The sequence below is a fragment of the Plecotus auritus genome, assembly GCF_963455305.1.
Source record: "Plecotus auritus genome assembly, chromosome: X".
Lineage (NCBI taxonomy): Eukaryota > Metazoa > Chordata > Mammalia > Chiroptera > Vespertilionidae > Plecotus > Plecotus auritus.
Window position 1 is genome coordinate 2,643,663 of NC_137784.1, and position 18,746 is coordinate 2,662,408.

At 56.8% G+C, this 18,746-nt stretch overlaps 1 protein-coding gene across 1 annotated transcript in view; it reads right to left on the reverse strand.

Moving 5' to 3' along the window:
• Positions 1 to 16,293: 16,293 nt before the first annotated feature.
• ANOS1 (anosmin 1) overlaps positions 16,294 to 18,746 on the reverse strand; it is an 87,951-nt gene continuing 85,498 nt past the window's right edge. Inside the window, exon 14 of the mRNA XM_080652529.1 lies at positions 16,294 to 17,669. Coding sequence (XP_080508655.1) covers positions 17,611 to 17,669 — 59 coding nt within the window. The 3' untranslated portion in view covers positions 16,294 to 17,610. The remainder of the gene's footprint in view (positions 17,670 to 18,746) is intronic.

The window sequence follows — 18,746 nt, forward strand, 5'->3', positions numbered from 1 at the left end:
AGCCTCTTACCTGAGAGTCAGCCTTAGAACGGAAGTCATCAGCCTCGAAACTGTGAGTCATCAGCTTTGAACCTAGGAGTCAGCCTTGAACCTGAGAGTCATCAGCCTTGGACCTAGGAGTCAGCCTCGGACTTGGGAGTCATCAGCCTTGGACCTGGGAGTCAGCATGGACCCGGGAGTCAGCCTTGGACCTTGTAGTCAGCCTTGGACCTGGGTGTCAGCATAAGATGTGGAGGTCAGCCTTGGACCTGGGACTCAGCCTTGGACTGGGACTCAGCCTTGGACCTGGGACACAGCCTTGTATCTGGGAGTCAGCCTTGGACTTTGGAGTCAGCCTGGGACCTGGCAGTCAGTCTTGGACCTGGGAGTCTTCAGCCTTGGACATGGGAGTCAGAGCCTTGGACCTGGGAGTAATGAGCCTTGGAACGGAGAGTCAGCCTTGTACCTGGGAGTCATCCTTGTACCTGGGAGTCATCCTTGTACCTGGGAGTCAGCCTTGGACCTTGGAGTCATCCTTGGACCTGGCAGTCAGTCTTGGACCTGGGAGTCAGCTTTGGACCTGGGAGTCATCAGCCTTGGACCTCTGAGTCAGCCTCGGACCTGGGAGTCAGCCTCTTACCTGAGAGTCAGCCTTAGAACGGAAGTCATCAGCCTCGGAACTGTGAGTCATCAGCTTTGAACCTAGGAGTCAGCCTTGAACCTGAGAGTCATCAGCCTTGGACCTAGGAGTCAGCCTCGGACTTGGGAGTCATCAGCCTTGGACCTGAGAGTCAGCATGGACCCGGGAGTCAGCCTTGGACCTTGTAGTCAGCCTTGGACCTGGGTGTCAGCATCAGATGTGGAGGTCAGCCTTGGACCTGGGACTCAGCCTTGGACCTGGGACTCAGCCTTGGACCTGGGACACAGCCTTGTACCTGGGAGTCAGCCTTGGACCTTGTAGTCAGCCTTGTACCTGGCAGTCAGTCTTGGACCTGGGAGTCAGCCCTGGACCTCGGAGTTAGCCTCAGACTTGGGAGTCATCAGCCTTGGTTCTAGGAGTCAGCATGGACCCAGGAGTCAGCCTTGGACCTTGAAGTCAGCCTTGGACCTGGGAGCCAGCCTCAGACCTGGGAGTCAGCCTTGGACCTTGGAGTCAGCCTTGGACCTTGCATTCATCTTGGACCTTGGAGTCAGCTTTGGACCTAGGAGTAATCAGCCTTGGACCTGGGAGTCAGCCTTGGACCTGGGAGCCAGCCTCAGACCTCAGAGTCATCCTCTTACCTGAGAGTCAGCCTTGGACCGTAAGTCATCAGCCTCGGACTTGTGAGTCATCAGCTTTGAACCTAGGAGTCAGCCTTGGACCTGAGAGTCATCAGCCTTGGACCTGGGAGTCAGCCTCAAACCTGGGAGTCAGCCTCAAACCTGGGAGTCAGCCTCAAACCTGGGAGTCAGCTTTTGACCCAGGAGTCATCAGCCTTGGACCTGATAGTCAGAGCCTTTACCTGAGAGTCAGCCCTGGACCTCGGAGTCAGCCTCGCACTTGGGACTCATCAGCCTTGGACCTGAGAGTCAGCATGGACCCGGGAGTCAGCCTTGGACCTGGGTATCAGCATCAGATGTGGAGGTCAGCCTTGGACCTGGGACTCAGCTTTGGACTGGGACTCAGCCTTGGACCTGGGACACAGCCTTGTACCTGGGAGTCAGCCTTGGACCTTGGATCAGCCTTGTACCTGGTAGTCAGTCTTGGACCTGGGAGTCAGCCCTGGACCTCGGAGTCAGCCTCAGACTTGGGAGTCATCAGCCTTGGACCTGGGAGTCAGCATGGACCCGGGAGTCAGCCTTGGACCTTGAAGTCAGCCTTGGACCTGGGTGTCAGCATCAGACGTGGGAGTCAGCCTTGGACCTGGGAGTCAGCCTTGTACCTGGGAGTCAGCCTGGGACCGGGCAGTCAGTCTTGGACCTGGGAGTCTTCAGCCTTGGACATGGAGTCAGAGCCTTGGACCTGGGAGTAATGAGCCTTGGAACGAAGAGTCAGCCTTGTACCTGGGAGTCATCCTTGTACCTGGGAGTCATCCTTGTACCTGGGAGTCAGCCTTGGACCTTGGAGTCATCCTTGGACCTGGCAGTCAGTCTTGGACCTGGGAGTCAGCTTTGGACCTGGGAGTCATCAGCCTTGGACCTCTGAGTCAGCCTCGGACCTGGGAGCCAACCTCAGACCTGGGAGTCAGCCTCTTACCTGAGAGTCAGCCTTGGACCGAAAGTCATCAGCCTCGGAACTGTGAGTCATCAGCTTTGAACCTAGGAGTCAGCCTTGGACATGAGAGTCATCAGCCTTGGACCTGGGAGTCAGCCTCAAACCTGGGAGTCAGCCTTTGACCCGGGAGTCATCAGCCTTGGACCTGATAGTCAGAGCCTTTACCTGAGAGTCAGCCCTGGACCTCGGAGTCAGCCTCGGACTTGGGAGTCATCAGCCTTGGACCTGGGAGTCAGCATGGACCCGGGAGTCAGCCTTGGACCTTGTAGTCAGCCTTGGACCTGGGTGTCAGCATCAGATGTGGAGGTCAGCCTTGGACCTGGGACTCAGCCTTGGACCTGGGACTCAGCCTTGGACCTGGGAGTCAGCCTTGGACCTTGGAGTCAGCCTTGTACCTGGCAGTCAGTCTTGGACCTGGGAGTCAGCCCTGGACCTCGGAGTTAGGCTCAGACTTGGGAGTCATCAGCCTTGGTCCTGGGAGTCAGAATGGACCCAGGAGTCAGCCTTGGACCTTGAAGTCAGCCTTGGACCTGGGAGCCAGCCTCAGACCTGGGAGTCAGCCTTGGACCTTGGAGTCAGCCTTGGACCTTGCATTCATCTTGGACCTTGGAGTCAGCTTTGGACCTAGGAGTAATTAGCCTTGGACCTGGGAGTCAGCCTTGGACCTGGGAGCCAGCCTCAGACCTCAGAGTCATCCTCTTACCTGAGAGTCAGCCTTGGACCGTAAGTCATCAGCCTCGGACTTGTGAGTCATCAGCTTTGAACCTAGGAGTCAGCGTTGGACCTGAGAGTCATCAGCCTCGGACCTGGGAGTCAGCCTCAAACCTGGGAGTCAGCTTTTGACCCAGGAGTCATCAGCCTTGGACCTGATAGTCAGAGCCTTTACCTGAGAGTCAGCCCTGGACCTCGGAGTCAGCCTCGCACTTGGGAGTCATCAGCCTTGGACCTGGGAGTCAGCATGGACCCGGGAGTCAGCCTTGGACCTGGGTATCAGCATCAGATGTGGAGGTCAGCCTTGGACCTGGGACTCAGCTTTGGACTGGGACTCAGCCTTGGACCTGGGACACAGCCTTGTACCTGGGAGTCAGCCTTGGACCTTGGAGTCAGCCTTGTACCTGGTAGTCAGTCTTGGACCAGGGAGTCAGCCCTGGACCTCGGAGTCAGCCTCAGACTTGGGAGTCATCAGCCTTGGACCTGGGAGTCAGCATGGACCCGGGAGTCAGCCTTGGACCTTGAAGTCAGCCTTGGACCTGGGTGTCAGCATCAGACGTGGGAGTTAGACTTGGACCTGGGAGTCAGCCTTGTACCTGGGAGTCAGCCTGGGACCGGGCAGTCAGTCTTGGACCTGGGAGTCTTCAGCCTTGGACATGGAGTCAGAGCCTTGGACCTGGGAGTAATGAGCCTTGGAACGAAGAGTCAGCCTTGTACCTGGGAGTCATCCTTGTACCTGGGAGTCATCCTTGTACCTGGGAGTCAGCCTTGGACCTTGGAGTCATCCTTGGACCTGGCAGTCAGTCTTGGACCTGGGAGTCAGCTTTGGACCTGGGAGTCATCAGCCTTGGACCTCTGAGTCAGCCTCGGACCTGGGAGCCAGCCTCAGACCTGGGAGTCAGCCTCTTACCTGAGAGTCAGCCTTGGACCGAAAGTCATCAGCCTCGGAACTGTGAGTCATCAGCTTTGAACCTAGGAGTCAGCCTTGGACATGAGAGTCATCAGCCTTGGACCTGGGAGTCAGCCTCAAACCTGGAGTCAGCCTTTGACCCGGGAGTCATCAGCCTTGGACCTGATAGTCAGAGCCTTTACCTGAGAGTCAGCCCTGGACCTCGGAGTCAGCCTCGGACTTGGGAGTCATCAGCCTTGGACCTGGGAGTCAGCATGGACCCGGGAGTCAGCCTTGGACCTTGAAGTCAGCCTTGGACCTGGGTGTCAGCATCAGATGTGGAGGTCAGCCTTGGACCTGGGACTCAGCCTTGGACTGGGACTCAGCCTTGGACCTGGGACACAGCCTTGTACCTGGGAGTCAGCCTTGGACCTTGGAGTCAGCCTTGTACCTGGTAGTCAGTCTTGGACCTGGGAGTCAGCCCTGGACCTCGGAGTCAGCCTCAGGCTTGGGAGTCATCAGCCTTGGACCTGGGAGTCAGCATGGACCCAGGAGTCAGCCTTGGAGCTTGAAGTCAGCCTTGGACCTGGGTGTCAGCATCAGATGTGGAGGTCAGCCTTGGACCTGGGACTCAGCCTTGGACCTGGGACTCAGCCTTGGACCTGGGACACAGCCTTGTATCTGGGAGTCAGCCTTGGACTTTGGAGTCAGCCTGGGACCTGGCAGTCAGTCTTGGACCTGGGAGTCTTCAGCCTTGGACATGGGAGTCAGAGCCTTGGACCTGGGAGTAATGAGCCTTGGAACAGAGAGTCAGCCTTGTACCTGGGAGTCATCCTTGTACCTGGGAGTCATCCTTGTACCTGGGAGTCAGCCTTGGACCTTGGAGTCATCCTTGGACCTGGCAGTCAGTCTTGGACCTGGGAGTCAGCTTTGGACCTGGGAGTCATCAGCCTTGGACCTCTGAGTCAGCCTCGGACCTGGGAGTCAGCCTCTTACCTGAGAGTCAGCCTTAGAACGGAAGTCATCAGCCTCGGAACTGTGAGTCATCAGCTTTGAACCTAGGAGTCAGCCTTGAACCTGAGAGTCATCAGCCTTGGACCTAGGAGTCAGCCTCGGACTTGGGAGTCATCAGCCTTGGACCTGGGAGTCAGCATGGACCCGGGAGTCAGCCTTGGACCTTGTAGTCAGCCTTGGACCTGGGTGTCAGCATCAGATGTGGAGGTCAGCCTTGGACCTGGGACTCAGCCTTGGACCTGGGACTCAGCCTTGGACCTGGGACACAGCCTTGTACCTGGGAGTCAGCCTTGGACCTTGGAGTCAGCCTTGTACCTGGCAGTCAGTCTTGGACCTGGGAGTCAGCCCTGGACCTCGGAGTTAGGCTCAGACTTGGGAGTCATCAGCCTTGGTCCTGGGAGTCAGCATGGACCCAGGAGTCAGCCTTGGACCTTGAAGTCAGCCTTGGACCTGGGAGCCAGCCTCAGACCTGGGAGTCAGCCTTGGACCTTGGAGTCAGCCTTGGACCTGGCAGTCAGTCTTGGACCTGGGAGCCAGCCTCAGACCTGGGAGTCATCAGCCTTGGACCTCTGAGTCAGCCTCGGACCTGGGAGCCAGCCTCAGACCTGGGAGTCAGCCTCTTACCTGAGAGTCAGCCTTAGACCGGAAGTCATCAGACTCGGAACTGTGAGTCATCAGCTTTGAACCTAGGAGTCAGCCTTGGACCTGAGAGTCATCAGCCTTGGACCTGGGAGTCAGCCTCAAACCTGGGAGTCAGCCTTTAACCCGGGAGTCATCAGCCTTGGACCTGATAGTCAGAGCCTTTACCTAAGAGTCAGCCCTGGACCTCGGAGTCAGCCTCGGACTTGTGAGTCATCAGCCTTGGACCTGGGAGTCAGCATGGACCCGGGGGTCTGCCTTGGACCTTGAAGTCAGCCTTGGACCTGGGTGTCAGCATCAGACATGGGAGTCAGCCTTTGACCTGGGACTCACCCTTGGACCTGGGACTCAGCCTTGGACCTGAGACTCAGCCTTGTACCTGGGAGTCAGCCTTGGACCTTGGAGTCAGCCTTGGACCTGGCAGTCAGTCTTGGACCTTGGAGTCATCAGCCTTGGACTTGGGACTCAGCCTTGGACCTAGGAGTCATCAGCCTTGGACCTGGGAGTCAGCCTCGAACCTGGGAGCCAGCCTCAGACCTGGGAGTCTGCCTCTTACCTGAGAGTCAGCCTTGGACCGGAAGTCATCAGCCTCGGACCTGTGAGTCATCAGCTTTGAACCAAGGAGTCAGCCTTGGACCTGAGAGTCCTCAGCCTTGGACCCGGGAGTCAGCCTTGGACCTTGAAGTCAGGCTTGGACCTGGGTGTCAGCATCAGACGTGGGAATCTTCAGCCTTGGACCTGGGACTCAGCCTTGGACCTGGGAGTCAGCCTTGTACCTGGGAGTCAGCCTTGTACCTGGAGGTCAGCCTTGTACCTGAAAGTCAGCTTTGGAATTGGGAGTCATGAGCCTTGGACCAGGGAGTCAGCTCCTGAACTGGGGAGTCAGCCTTGGACCTGGGAGTCTTCAGCCTTGGACCTGGGAGTCATCCTTGTACCTGGGAGTCATCCTTCTACCTGGGAGTCATCCTTGGACCTTGGAGTCAGCCTTGGACCTTGCATTCAGTCTTGGACCTTGGAGTCAGCTTTGGACCTAGGAGTAATCAGCCTTGGACCTGGGAGTCAGCCTTGGACCTGGGAGCCAGCCTCAGACCTCGGAGTCATCCTCTTACCTGAGAGTCATCCTTGGACCGTAAGTCATCAGCCTCGGACTTGTGAGTCATCAGCTTTGAACCTAGGAGTCAGCCTTGGACCTGAGAGTCATCAGCCTTGGACCTGGGAGTCAGCCTCAAACCTGGGAGTCAGCCTCAAACCTGGGAGTCAGCCTCAAACCTGGGAGTCAGCTTTTGACCCAGGAGTCATCAGCCTTGGACCTGATAGTCAGAGCCTTTACCTGAGAGTCAGCCCTGGACCTCGGAGTCAGCCTCGCACTTGGGAGTCATCAGCCTTGGACCTGGGAGTCAGCATGGACCCGGGAGTCAGCCTTGGACCTGGGTATCAGCATCAGATGTGGAGGTCAGCCTTGGACCTGGGACTCAGCTTTGGACTGGGACTCAGCCTTGGACCTGGGACACAGCCTTGTACCTGGGAGTCAGCCTTGGACCTTGGAGTCATCCTTGTACCTGGTAGTCAGTCTTGGACCTGGGAGTCAGCCCTGGACCTCGGAGTCAGCCTCAGACTTGGGAGTCATCAGCCTTGGACCTGGGAGTCAGCATGGACCCGGGAGTCAGCCTTGGACCTTGAAGTCAGCCTTGGACCTGGGTGTCAGCATCAGATGTGGAGGTCAGCCTTGGACCTGGGACTCAGCCTTGGACCTGGGAGTCAGCCTTGGACTTTGGAGTCAGCCTGGGACCTGGCAGTCAGTCTTGGACCTGGGAGTCTTCAGCCTTGGACCCGGGAGTCAGCCTTGGACCTTGAAGTCAGCCTTGGACCTGGGTGTCAGCATCAGACGTGGAGGTCAGCCTTGGATCTGGGAGTCATCCTTGTACCTGGGAGTCATCCTTCTACCTGGGAGTCAGCCTTGGACCTGGGAGTCAGCCTTGGACCTTGCATTCAGTCTTGGACCTTGGAGTCAGGTTTGGACCTAGGAGTAATCAGCCTTGGACCTGGGAGCCAGCCTCAGACCTGGGAGTCATCCTCTTACCTGAGAGTCAGCCTTGGACCGGAAGTCATCAGCCTCGGAACTGTGAGTCATCAGCTTTGAACCTATGAGTCAGCCTTGAACCTGAGAGTCATCAGCCTTGGACCTGGGAGTCAGCCTCAAACCTGGGAGTCAGCCTTTGACCCGGGAGTCATCAGCCTTGGACCTGATATTCAGAGCCTTTACCTGAGAGTCAGCCCTGGACCTCAGAGTCAGCCTCGGACTTGGGAGTCATCAGCCTTGGACCTGGGAGTCAGCATGGACCCGGGAGTCAGCCTTGGACCTTGAAATTAGCATCAGACGTGGGAGTCAGCCTTTGACCTGGGACTCAGCCTTGTACCTGGGTGTCAGCCTTGTACCTGGGAGTCAGCCTTGGACCTGGGAGTCATGAGCCTTGGACCTGGCTTTCAGCCTTGGACCTTGGAGTCATCAGCCTTGGACCTGGGGATCAGCCACGGACCCAGAAGTCAGCTTCGATCTGGGAGTCAGCCTTGGACCTGGGAGTCAGCCTTGGACCTTGGAGTCATCCTTGGACCTGGCAGTCAGTCTTGGACCTGGGAGTCAGCTTTGGACCTGCGAGTCATCAGCCTTGGACCTGGGAGTCAGCCTTGGAACTGGGAGCCAGCCTCAGACCTGGGAGTCAGCCTCTTACCTGAGAGTCAGCCTTGGACCGGAAGTCATCAGCCTCGGAACTGAGTCATCAGCTTTGAACCTAGGAGTCAGCCTTGGACATGAGAGTCATCAGCCTTGGACCTGGGAGTCAGCCTCAAACATGGGAGTCAGCCTTTGACCCGGGAGTCATCAGCATTGGACCTGATAGTCAGAGCCTTTACCTGAGAGTCAGCCCTGGACCTCGGAGTCAGCCTCGGACTTGGGAGTCATCAGCTTTGGACCTGGGCGTCAGCATGGACCCAGCAGTCAGCCTTGGACCTAGGACTCAGCCTTGTACCTGGGACTCAGCCTTGTACCTGGGAGTCAGCCTTGTACCTGGGAGTCAGCCTTGGACCTGGGAGTCATGAGCCTTGGACCTGGCAGTCAGCCTTGGACCTGGGAGTCATCAGCCTTGGTCCCGGGCATCAGCCTCGGACCCAGGAGTCAGCTTCGATCTGGGATTCAGCCTTGGACCTGGGAGTCTTCAGCCTTGGACCTGGGAGTAATCAGCCTTGGACCTTGGAGTCAGCCTTGGACCTGGCAGTCAGTCTTGGACATTGGAGTCAGCTTTGGACCTAGGAGTAATCAGCATTGGACCTGGGACTCAGCCTTGTACCTGGGAGTCAGCCTTGTACCTGAAAGTCAGCTTTGGATCTGGGAGTCAGAGCCTTGGACCTGGCAATCATGAGCCTTTGACCAGTGAGCCATCAGCCTTGGACCTGGGAGTCAGCATTCGACCTGGGAGTCCTCAGCCTTGGACTAGGTGTCATCAGCCTTGGACCTGGGTGTCATCAGAATTGGACCTGGGTGTTAGCCTTGGACAGGGAGTCCTCAGCCTTGGACCTGGGAGTTAGCTGTGGACCTGGGAGTCAGCTTTGGACCTGGGTGTCATCAGCCTCCTACCTCGAAGTCAGAGCCTCGGAACTGGGAGTCAGCCTGGGACCTGGATTCACCCTTCGACCTGGGAGTCAGCCTCGGAACTGGGACTCAGCCTTGGACCTGGGAATCAGCCTTGGACCTGGGAGTCATCAGTCATTGACCTGGGTATCAGCCTTGGAACAAGAGTTAGCCTCGGACCTGGAAGTCAGCATTGGACCTGGGAGTCAACCTCAGACCTTGGAGTCAGCCTTGGACCTGGGAGTCATCAGCCTTGGACCTGGGAGTCAGCCTTGGACCTGGGAGTCATCAGCGCTGGACCTTGGAGTCAACCTCGGACTTGGGAGTCATCAGCATTGGACCTGGGAGTCATCAGCCTTGGGCCAAGGTGTCATCAGCCTTGGGCCTGGGTGTCATAAGCCATGGACCTGGGAGTCAGAGCCTTTACCTGACAGTCAGCCCTGGACCTCGGAGTCAGCCTCGGACTTGGAATTCATCAGCCTTGGACCTGGGACTCAGTTTGGACCCAGGAGTCAGCCTTGGACCTTAAAGTCAGCCTTGGACCTGGGAGTCAGCATCGGACCTGGCATGAGCCTTAGACCTGGGAATCAGCCTTGGACCTGGGAGTCCTCAGCCTTGGACCTGGGAGTGAGCTTTGGACATGTGAATCAACTTTGGACCTGGGTGTCATCAGCCTCCTACCTCGAAGTCAGAGCCTTGGAACTGGGAGTCAGCCTAGGACCTGGGAGTCATCAATCTCGGACCTGGGTGTCAGACTTGGAACTAGGAGTTAGTGTCGGACCTGGGAGTCAACCTTGGACCTAGGAGCCAGCCTTGGTCCTGGGAGTCATGAGCCTTGGACCTGAGAGCCAGTCTTGTACATGGGAGTCATCAGCTTTGGTCCTGGGAGTCATCAGCCTTGGTCCTGAGAGTCATCAGCCTCCAACCCGGGAGTCAGCCTAGGGCCTGGGCGTCAGCCTTGGACCTGGGCATCAGCCTAGGACCTGGGAGTCAGCTTCTTACCTGGGATCCAGCCTTCAACCAGCGAGCCAGCCTTCGACCAGGGAGCCAGCCCTCAACCCGGGATCCAGCCAAGAACCTGAGAGTCTGCCTTGTACCTGGGAGTCAGCCTAGGACCTGGGAGTCAGTGCCTTTACCTGAGAGTCAGCCATGGACCTCGGTGTCAGCCTCGGACTTGGGAGTCATCAGCCTTGGACCTGGGAGTCAGTGCCTTTACCTGAGAGTCAGCCTGGACCTCGGAGTTAGCCTCGGACTTGGGAGTCATCAGCCTTGGACCTGGGAGTCAGCATGGACCCGAAAGTCAGCCTTGGACCTGGGAGTCAGCATCGGACCTGGGAGTCATCCTTGGACCTGGGAGTCATCAGCCTTGGACGTGGGAGTCAGCATTTCACCTGGGTGTTATCAGAATTGTACGTGGGAGGTATCAGCCTTGGACCTGGGAGTCAGCATCGGACCTGGCATGAGCCTTGGACCCTGGGAATCAGCCTTGGACCTGGGATTCCTCAGACTTGGACCTGGGAGTCAGCTTTGGACCTGGGAATCAGCCTTGGACCTGGGAATCAGCCTTGGACCTGGAAGTCAGCTTTGGACTTGGGAGTCAGCTTTGGACATGGGTGTCATCAGCCTCCTACCTCGAAGTCAGAGCCTCGGAACTGGGAGTCAGACTAGGACCTGGACTCACCCTTCGACCTGGGAGTCTGCCTCGGACCTGGAGTCATCAATCTCGGACCTGGGTGTCAGACTTGGAACTAGGAGTTAGTCTCGGACCTGGGAGTCAACCTTGGACCTAGGAGCCAGCTTGGTCCTGGGAATCATGAGCCTTGAACCTTAGAGTCAGGTTTGTACCTGGGAGTCATCAGTCTTGGTCCTGGGAGTCATCAGCCTTGGTCCAGGAAGTCATCAGCCTCCAACCTCGGAGTCAGTCTTGGACCTGGAAGTCAGCCTGGGACCTGGGAGTCAGCCTAGGACCTGAGGGTCAGCCTGGGACCTGGGCGTCAGCCTCGGACCCGGGAGTAAGCCTCGGACCCGGGAGTCAGCCTCGGACCCGGGAGTCAGCCTCGAACCCGGGAATCAGCCTTGGGCCTGGGAGTCAGCCTTGGACCTGGGAGTCATCATCCTCGGACCCAGGAGTCAGCCTTGGACCTGGGAGTCATCATCCTCGGACCCAGGAGTCAGCCTTGAACCTGGGACCCAACCTTGGACCTGGGAATCAGCCTGGTACCTGGGAGTCATCAGCCTTGGACCCGGGAGTCAGCCTTGGACCTGGGCATCAGCCTAGGACCTGGGAGTCAGCTTCTTACCTGAGAGTCAGCCTTCAACCAGCGAGCCAGCCTTCGACCAGGGAGCCAGCCCTCAACCTGGGATCCAGCCACAAACCTGGGAGTCAGCCTTGGACCTGGGAGTCAGCCTTTGGCCTGGGAGTCTGCCTGGGACTTGGGAGTCACCCTCAAACCTGAGAGTCTGCCTTGTACCTGGGAGTCAGCCTTCAACCTGGGAGGCAGCCTCGGACCTGGGAGTCATCAGCCTTGGACCTGGGAGTCATCAGCCTTGGAGCCGGGTGTCATCAGCCTTGGACCCGGGTGTCATCAGCCTTGGACCTGGGTGTCATCAGTTTTGGACCTGAAAGTCAGCATTGGACCTGGGAGTCAGCCTCAGACCTCGGAGTCAGCCTTGGACTTGGGAGTCATCAGCCTTGGACCTGGGAGTCAGCATTGGACCTGGGAGTCAGCCTCAGACCTTGGACCTGGGAGTCAGAGCCTTTACCTGAGAGTCAGCCCTGGACCTCGGAGTCAGCCTCGGACTTGGGAGTCATCAGCCTTGGACCTGGGAGTCAGCATGGACTCAAAAGTCAGCCTTGGACCTTGAAGTCACCCTTGGACCTGGGAGTCAGCTTCGGACCTGGGAGTCATCAGAATTGGACCTGGAGTCAGCCTTGCACCTGGGAGTCATCAGCTTTGGACCAGGGAGTCAGCCTTGGACCTGGGTGTCAGCCTTGTACCTGAGAGTCAGCCTTTGGCCTGGGAGTCAGCCTAGGACTTGGGGGTCAGTCTGGGACCTGGGCGTCAGCCTGGGATCAGAGTCAGCTTCTTACCTCGGAGTCAGCCTGGGACCTGGGGTTCTGCCTCAGACCTGGGAGTCAGTCTTCAACCTGGGAGTCAGTCTTGTACCTGGGAGTCAGCCTGGGACTTGGGAGTCATCAGCTTCGGACCTGGGAGTCAGCCTTGAACCTGGGAGTCAGCCTGGGACTTGGGAGTCATCAGCTCGGGCCTGAAAGTCAGCCTTGGCCCTGGGTGTCAGCCTTGGACCTGGGAGTCAGCCTGGAACTTGGGAGTCATCAGCTCGGGCCTGAAAGTCAGCCTTGGACCTGGGAGTCAGCCTAGGACCTGGGAGTCAGCCTCTTACCTGGGAGTCAGCCTGGGACCTGGAAGTCAGCCTGGGACCTGGGGGTCAGCCTCTTACCTGGGAGTCAGAGCCTAGGCTTGTTGTCCATTCTCATTCAAGAGCTGCCTGTTGTCATGGAAACAGTAACCTTGTTACCAAACAATGAAATCTGGCCCCAGCCGCATTGCCTCCTTCCCCAAGCCTGTAATTCCTACTTCCCCTTGTAATCTTTGTCCTTCTGACCAATATAAGCAGCTGGCTTATGGGGGGTTGGTGGGGGGAGAGCAGTATTTGTGGGTGCATAAATGGGCGTCTAGGATCCAACCCTGTCTCTGCTGAATTGTCTCAGGTCGTGACAGGCGCCCCCACCCCACAAAGCTGAGGAAAAGCGAGGTGCCTCGGGGAATGGAGGCGTCATTGTCCCAGAGAGGGCCCGTTGCTATACAATGCGGATGCTCCCTAGATTAATTGATAAGCATCCCAAACCACGGCAGCAGTTTCCCTTTGTGGATTTTTAAAAATTCATTTGGAGGGGAAAAAAAAACAGCTGGAGAAATACTAAAAAGGGAGGTGAGGGGGCATTGTGACCCACAGGGGTGCGCACCTGAAGCGATAAACTCAGGCAAGAAGAGACGGGTGAGGAAACCGAGAACGGCCCCGCTGGTGTGGCTCAGTGGTTGAGTGTCGACCTATGAACCCAGAGGTCAGGGTTCAATTCCCGATCAGGGCACATGCCGGGGTTGCAGGCTCCATCCCCAGTAGGGGGCGTGCAGGAGGCAGCCGATCCATGATTCTCTCTCTTCATGGATGTTTCTCTCTCTCTCTCTCTCTCTCTCTCTCTCTCTCTCTCTCTCTCTCTCTCTCCCCCCTCTCTTTCCCTTCCTCTCTGAAATCAATAAAAATATACACTGAGTGGCCAGATTATTATGATCTCTGAACCCATAATAATCTGGCCACCTAGTGTGTGTGTGTGTGTGTGTGTGTGTGTGTATTAGAGACCCGGTGCATGAATACGGGGTCTGGCCAGCCTGGCCAGGGGGAGGGGACATGGGCGGTTGGCCGGTCTGCCTGCTGGTCGAACTCCTGGTCGAGGGGACCATTTGCATATTAGCCTTTTATTCTATAGGATGGACACGGAGTGGCGAGATAGTTATGCGTTCAGAGATCATCCTCATCTGGCCACTCTGTGTATTTTTGTTTTTTAAAAAAGAACAGACAGCCGAAACCGGTTTGGCTCAGTGGAGAGAGCGTCGGCCTGCGGACTGAAGGGTCCCGGGTTTGATTCCGGTCAAGGGCATGTACCTTGGTTGCGGGCACATCTCCAGTGGGAGGTGTGCAGGAGGCAGCTGGTCGATGTTTCTAACTCTCTATCCCTCTCCCTTCCTCTCTGTAAAATATCAATAAAATATATTAAAAAAAAAAAAAGAACAGACAGATCTTCGAGGAGAGGGGGTTGGGGAATGGAAGGGATAAGGAGAGAACATGGACACGGACAACGGGGTGGGGAAGGCCTGGGGAGGGGCGGCGTGGGCTGGAAGGGCCTAATGGGGACACACCTGCCCTACTTTCCGAATAAAGACACATTTTTTAAAAACTGGGACATCCGAGCCTGCCTCTGACTGGCCCCGTGGGTCCACATCCCCCTCGATCAGTTCCCCCCACAGGGACACCGAGTGGCAACGTCTGTGTCCGTGCGGCTGTGGTGCCCACACTGAGAGCCACATCTGGGTCCCGAGGCTTCGTTTAGTGGGGCCCACGGGTGCGGGGGGCGGGGGGAGAGGTCCAGGTCACTGGGGCCCAGTGAAACGGCCGCTTCCATGGGACGTTGAGCCTCCTCGGTCGGCGGGGGGTGTGTGTGTGACAGACCGTCCGTCCCGTGTCTCTTCGCGGTCTGCAGTCCTGCCCACGTGTCCCAATTACCCTGGGCCCTCTAGGACAGCCAGGGCTCCAGGCGTCACTCAGAGCCGGAGGAGGCGGGAGTCACGGCTCTTCCTCAGAGCTCCCCCACCCGGGCGCTGGGCATGGATGGGCCCCGGTTTGGGGAGCCTCTGACCCCAGGTCAGGGGTCAAACGCCCACCTTCCAGCGTCACATGAATGGGAAACTCCAGACCGAGTCCCGGCAGCATTGAACCATCTTCTTTTCCTTCTTCCTCCAACCCACGCCTCGGGGGTTTCTCTTGGGGTCTTGGTTTGTTAGATATTACAGCTTTTTAAAAACACGTTTTTATGGATCTCAGAGAGGAAGGGAGATGGAGAGAGAGAGAAACATCCATGAGGAGAGAGAATCATGGACCGGCTGCCTCCTGCACGCTTCCTACTGGGGATGGAGCCTGCAACCCGGGCATGTGCCCTTGACCGGGAATCGAACCCTGACCTCCTGCTTCCTAGGTCGATCGATGCTCAACCATTGAGCCACACCGGCCGGGCTCTCTGTTTTTTATGTGAATTTCAAATCTGCAGATGTCACTTGCACATAAATTTGGTTTCCTTGGGCGAGACAGACGTTTGCTGGCAGTCCTGTGAGGCACGCAGCCGCCTTAGAAAAATAACGCCCCCCCCCCCCACCGCCCCCGAGTAAAATCCAAGACCGCGTCCGAGGCACATGGAGGCACTGGTTTCTCCAGCCTTAAGGTTCCATCCGCTCAGAACAAAGGCGTTCGGTGGTTGGGAAATGTGCAAAAACACGCCATGGTTCCTTCAAGTGAATTTACGTAGCTGTGTCTTTTTTTTTAATATATATTTTTATTGATTTCAGAGAGAGGAAGCGAGAGAGAGAGAGAGAGAGAGAGAGAGAGAGAGAGAGAGAAACATCCATGATGAGAGAGAATCATGGATCGGCTGCCTCCTGCACGCCCCCTACTGGGGATGGAGCCCACCACCTCGGCCTGTGCCCTGAGCGGGAATCAAACCCTGACCTCCTGGTTCCTAGGTGGATGCCCAACCGCTGAGCCACGCCGGCCGGGCGTTTTTTGTTTTTTTAGACAATAAACGGATCCAGCCCACCGTGCAGGTGCAGGAGACTTTATTGCGGCGTCAGTATGTACAAACTCTCTGACGTGAAAATAACGCATCAGAGCACATTGGGCTATTTACAATAACTTTTTGGGTTGTGTGGGGGTTTTTTTTACAATTTTTTTTTACAAGATGACGTCTCTAGATAACATGACACACACACACGCGCACGCGCACGCACACACACACACACGAAGCATTCTAATTACAGACATAAATAAATTATGGCGTTTACGTGGCCACTGGGAGGGACGAGAGTCCGGGGACCATGTGGGTGAGCGGGGGGGGCAGGCTGTGACCCGCGCGCTACGATTCAGGAAAGGGAAAGGAATGATGACATTGAAGGCTCGGTCAGCCGTTCTGCCCACGGGGTCACTTGCCAAGACGTTCGTTAGAAGGAAAACTGGGAGTCTGGCCACACAGAAGCACAGAGGAAGTCGCCGTCTCTGAGTTTCGTGGTGTTTTTTTTGTTGTTGTTGTTTAATATACACTGAGTGGCTAGATTATTGTGATCTCTGAACGCATAATAATCTAGCCACTCAGTATATATATATATATATATTAGAGGCCCGGTGCATGAATGCGTGCATGGGTGGGGTCCGGCCAGCCTGGCCAGGGGGAGGGGACATGGGCGGTTGGCCGGCCTGCCTGCTGGTCGAACTCCTGGTCGAGGGGACCATTTGCATATGAGCCTTTTATTCTATAGGATAGACACTGAGTGGCCAGATGATGATGCGTTCAGAGATCATCATCATCTGGCCACTCAGTGTATTTTTTATTGATCTCAGAGAGGAAGAGAGAGGGAGAGAGAGAGAAATTTCAATGATGGAGGGAATCACAGATCGGCTGCCTCCCGCACGCCCCCTACTGGGGATCGAGCCTGCAACCCGGGCATGTGCCTTTGTCTGGGAATCGAACCGTGACCTCCTGGTTCAGGAGGCAGCCGGTCCCTGATTCTCTCTCATCATGGATGTTTCTCTCTCTCCCTCTCTCTCTCCGTCTCTGATCAATAAAAAAATATATATATTTTTTAAAAGAACAGGCCCATCTCGGTAAAGATGTGAGAACATGCAGTCGCTGGGAGGCCTGCAGTTCAGGAGAGAGGCTGGGTGAATTCCTAGACACGTGAGAGTGTTCACGAAACGCAGCAGCAGGGGTCTCGTGAAGGAAAGGGGGAGATAAAAATAAGAAACCAGGACGTCTCTCGTATTAGAGTGAAATTGTGAAAACGCAGCCGGAAAGGCGTTTTCATTTCCCCGGGGGGCCTTGGGGGAGCAGCGTCGCTCACGGCATCCGTCCTGTGTGGCGTGTTTCCCGTAAGCGATAACGTACAGACCGAACCCTCGCTTGTCGGTCGTAACGTGGGGGCATCTGTAGGTGTGTGTCGTAACGTGGTGGCATCTGTAGGTGTGTGTCGTAACGTGGGGGCAACCGGGTGTATTTCAGGTTAAAATGTCCAGTTAGCATTCACATGCCATAAAGACCCTCTTGTGCAGGATTTCAGCCAACGGGGCCCACGTGTGGCACATCTTGGTGTCTTTGCGAATGGAATCGGTCTTTTAGTGTAAGACGTTCCATTGGGGCCCGGCCAGCGTGGCTCAGGGGTTGAGCATCGACCTAGGAGCCAGGAGGTCAGGGTTCGATGCCTGGTCAAGGGCACAGGCCCGGGTTGCAGGCTCGATCCCCAATGTGGGGCGTGCAGGAGGCAGCCGGTCCATGACTCTCTCTCCTCATGGATGTTTCTCTCTCCCTCCCTCTCTGAAATAAAGGGATATATCAGAAAGTAAATTAAAAAGTTGCCCTGGTTAACGCTACGCCTGGAGTGAGGGTGAACTGGGTGTGGGTCCCAGGGTCTGAGTCGAGAGCTCGCTGCTCCCGATCCCGGGAACCCGCAGTTCCGTGATGATGCGGTGTCGGCTGGCAACGCCACACGTGGACACGGAACTTGCACTGGCCGGGCCGCGTGTTCATTCTCTCCGCTCCCGTGGGCTGTGGCTGGCGCCGACGCAGACTCCCATGGGGCACCGTGTCCACAGGCCTCGGGCGGAGGGAGGGGACCTGGGGGGGGGGTCGTGCCCCAGCTGTGCCTGCAGGCCCAGGGCGGCTCAGGGCCTCCGAGGAGCTGAGCGGTGATGGTGTGGGTGGCGGTGTTTCAGGGGGGGCCCTGGGGAGAGACGGAAACACCTGTCAGTCCCTGCGGCCCCTCGGTTCCCGCCTGACCCCGAAAGGACGCAGACCGCTCCGTCCCCTCTCCCCATCCGGTCTCTCCCTGCCCGGGTTTCCCCACGTCCCTTCTTCGTTGGGTAAAAGAATGAGTCTCAGGAAAAGGGAGCCGGGCTCCTTCCCGGGACCCTACACTTCCATCAGTGACCCCCCAGTTCTCCGTCTGGCTCAGACGTTTAAAAACGAACCAATTTGCAAAAAGCAAATGCAAATTTATTTTTTTAATATAATTTTTTTTTTTATTTCAGAGAGGAAGGGAGAGGGAGAGAGAGAAAGAAACATCCATGATGAGAGGGAATCATGGATCGGCTGCCTCCTGCACACCCCCTACTGGGGATGGAGCCCACAACCCGGTCATGTGCCCTTGGCCGGGAATCGAACCGTGACCCCTTGGGTCATAGGTCGACCCTTAACCACTGAGCCACGCTGGCCGGACTGATCCGTCATTTTTAAAACATCAGAAGTTAATCTAGGATTACTTCTCTATTATTTTATTTTATTTTTTTAAAAATATATTTCTTTATTGATTTCAGAGAGGAAGGGAGAGGGATAGAGAGATAGAAACATCAATGATGAGAGAGAAAATTGATCGGCTGCCTCCTGCACGCCCCCTATTGGGGATCGAGCCCACAACCCGGGCATGTGCCCTTGACCGGAATTGAACCCGGGACCCTTCAGTCCGCAGGCCGACGCTCTATCCACTGAGCCAAACCGGCCAGGGCATACTTCTCCATTATTTTAACCTAGAGGCCCGGTGCACAAAATTCGTGCACTCAGGTGGGGGGGGGTCCCTCTGCCTGGCCTGCACGCTCTCACAGTCCAGGAGCCCTCAGGGAATGTCCGACTGACGGCTTAGGCCCGCGCCCCCCGGTATCCTTAGTGCTGCCACGGGCTCAGAGCTTCTGGCTGAGCGGCGCTCCCCCTGTGGGACCGCACTGACCACCAGGCAGCAGCTCCTGCATTGAGTGTCTGCCCCCTGGTGGTCAGTGCGCGTCACAGCGACCGGTCACTCCACCAT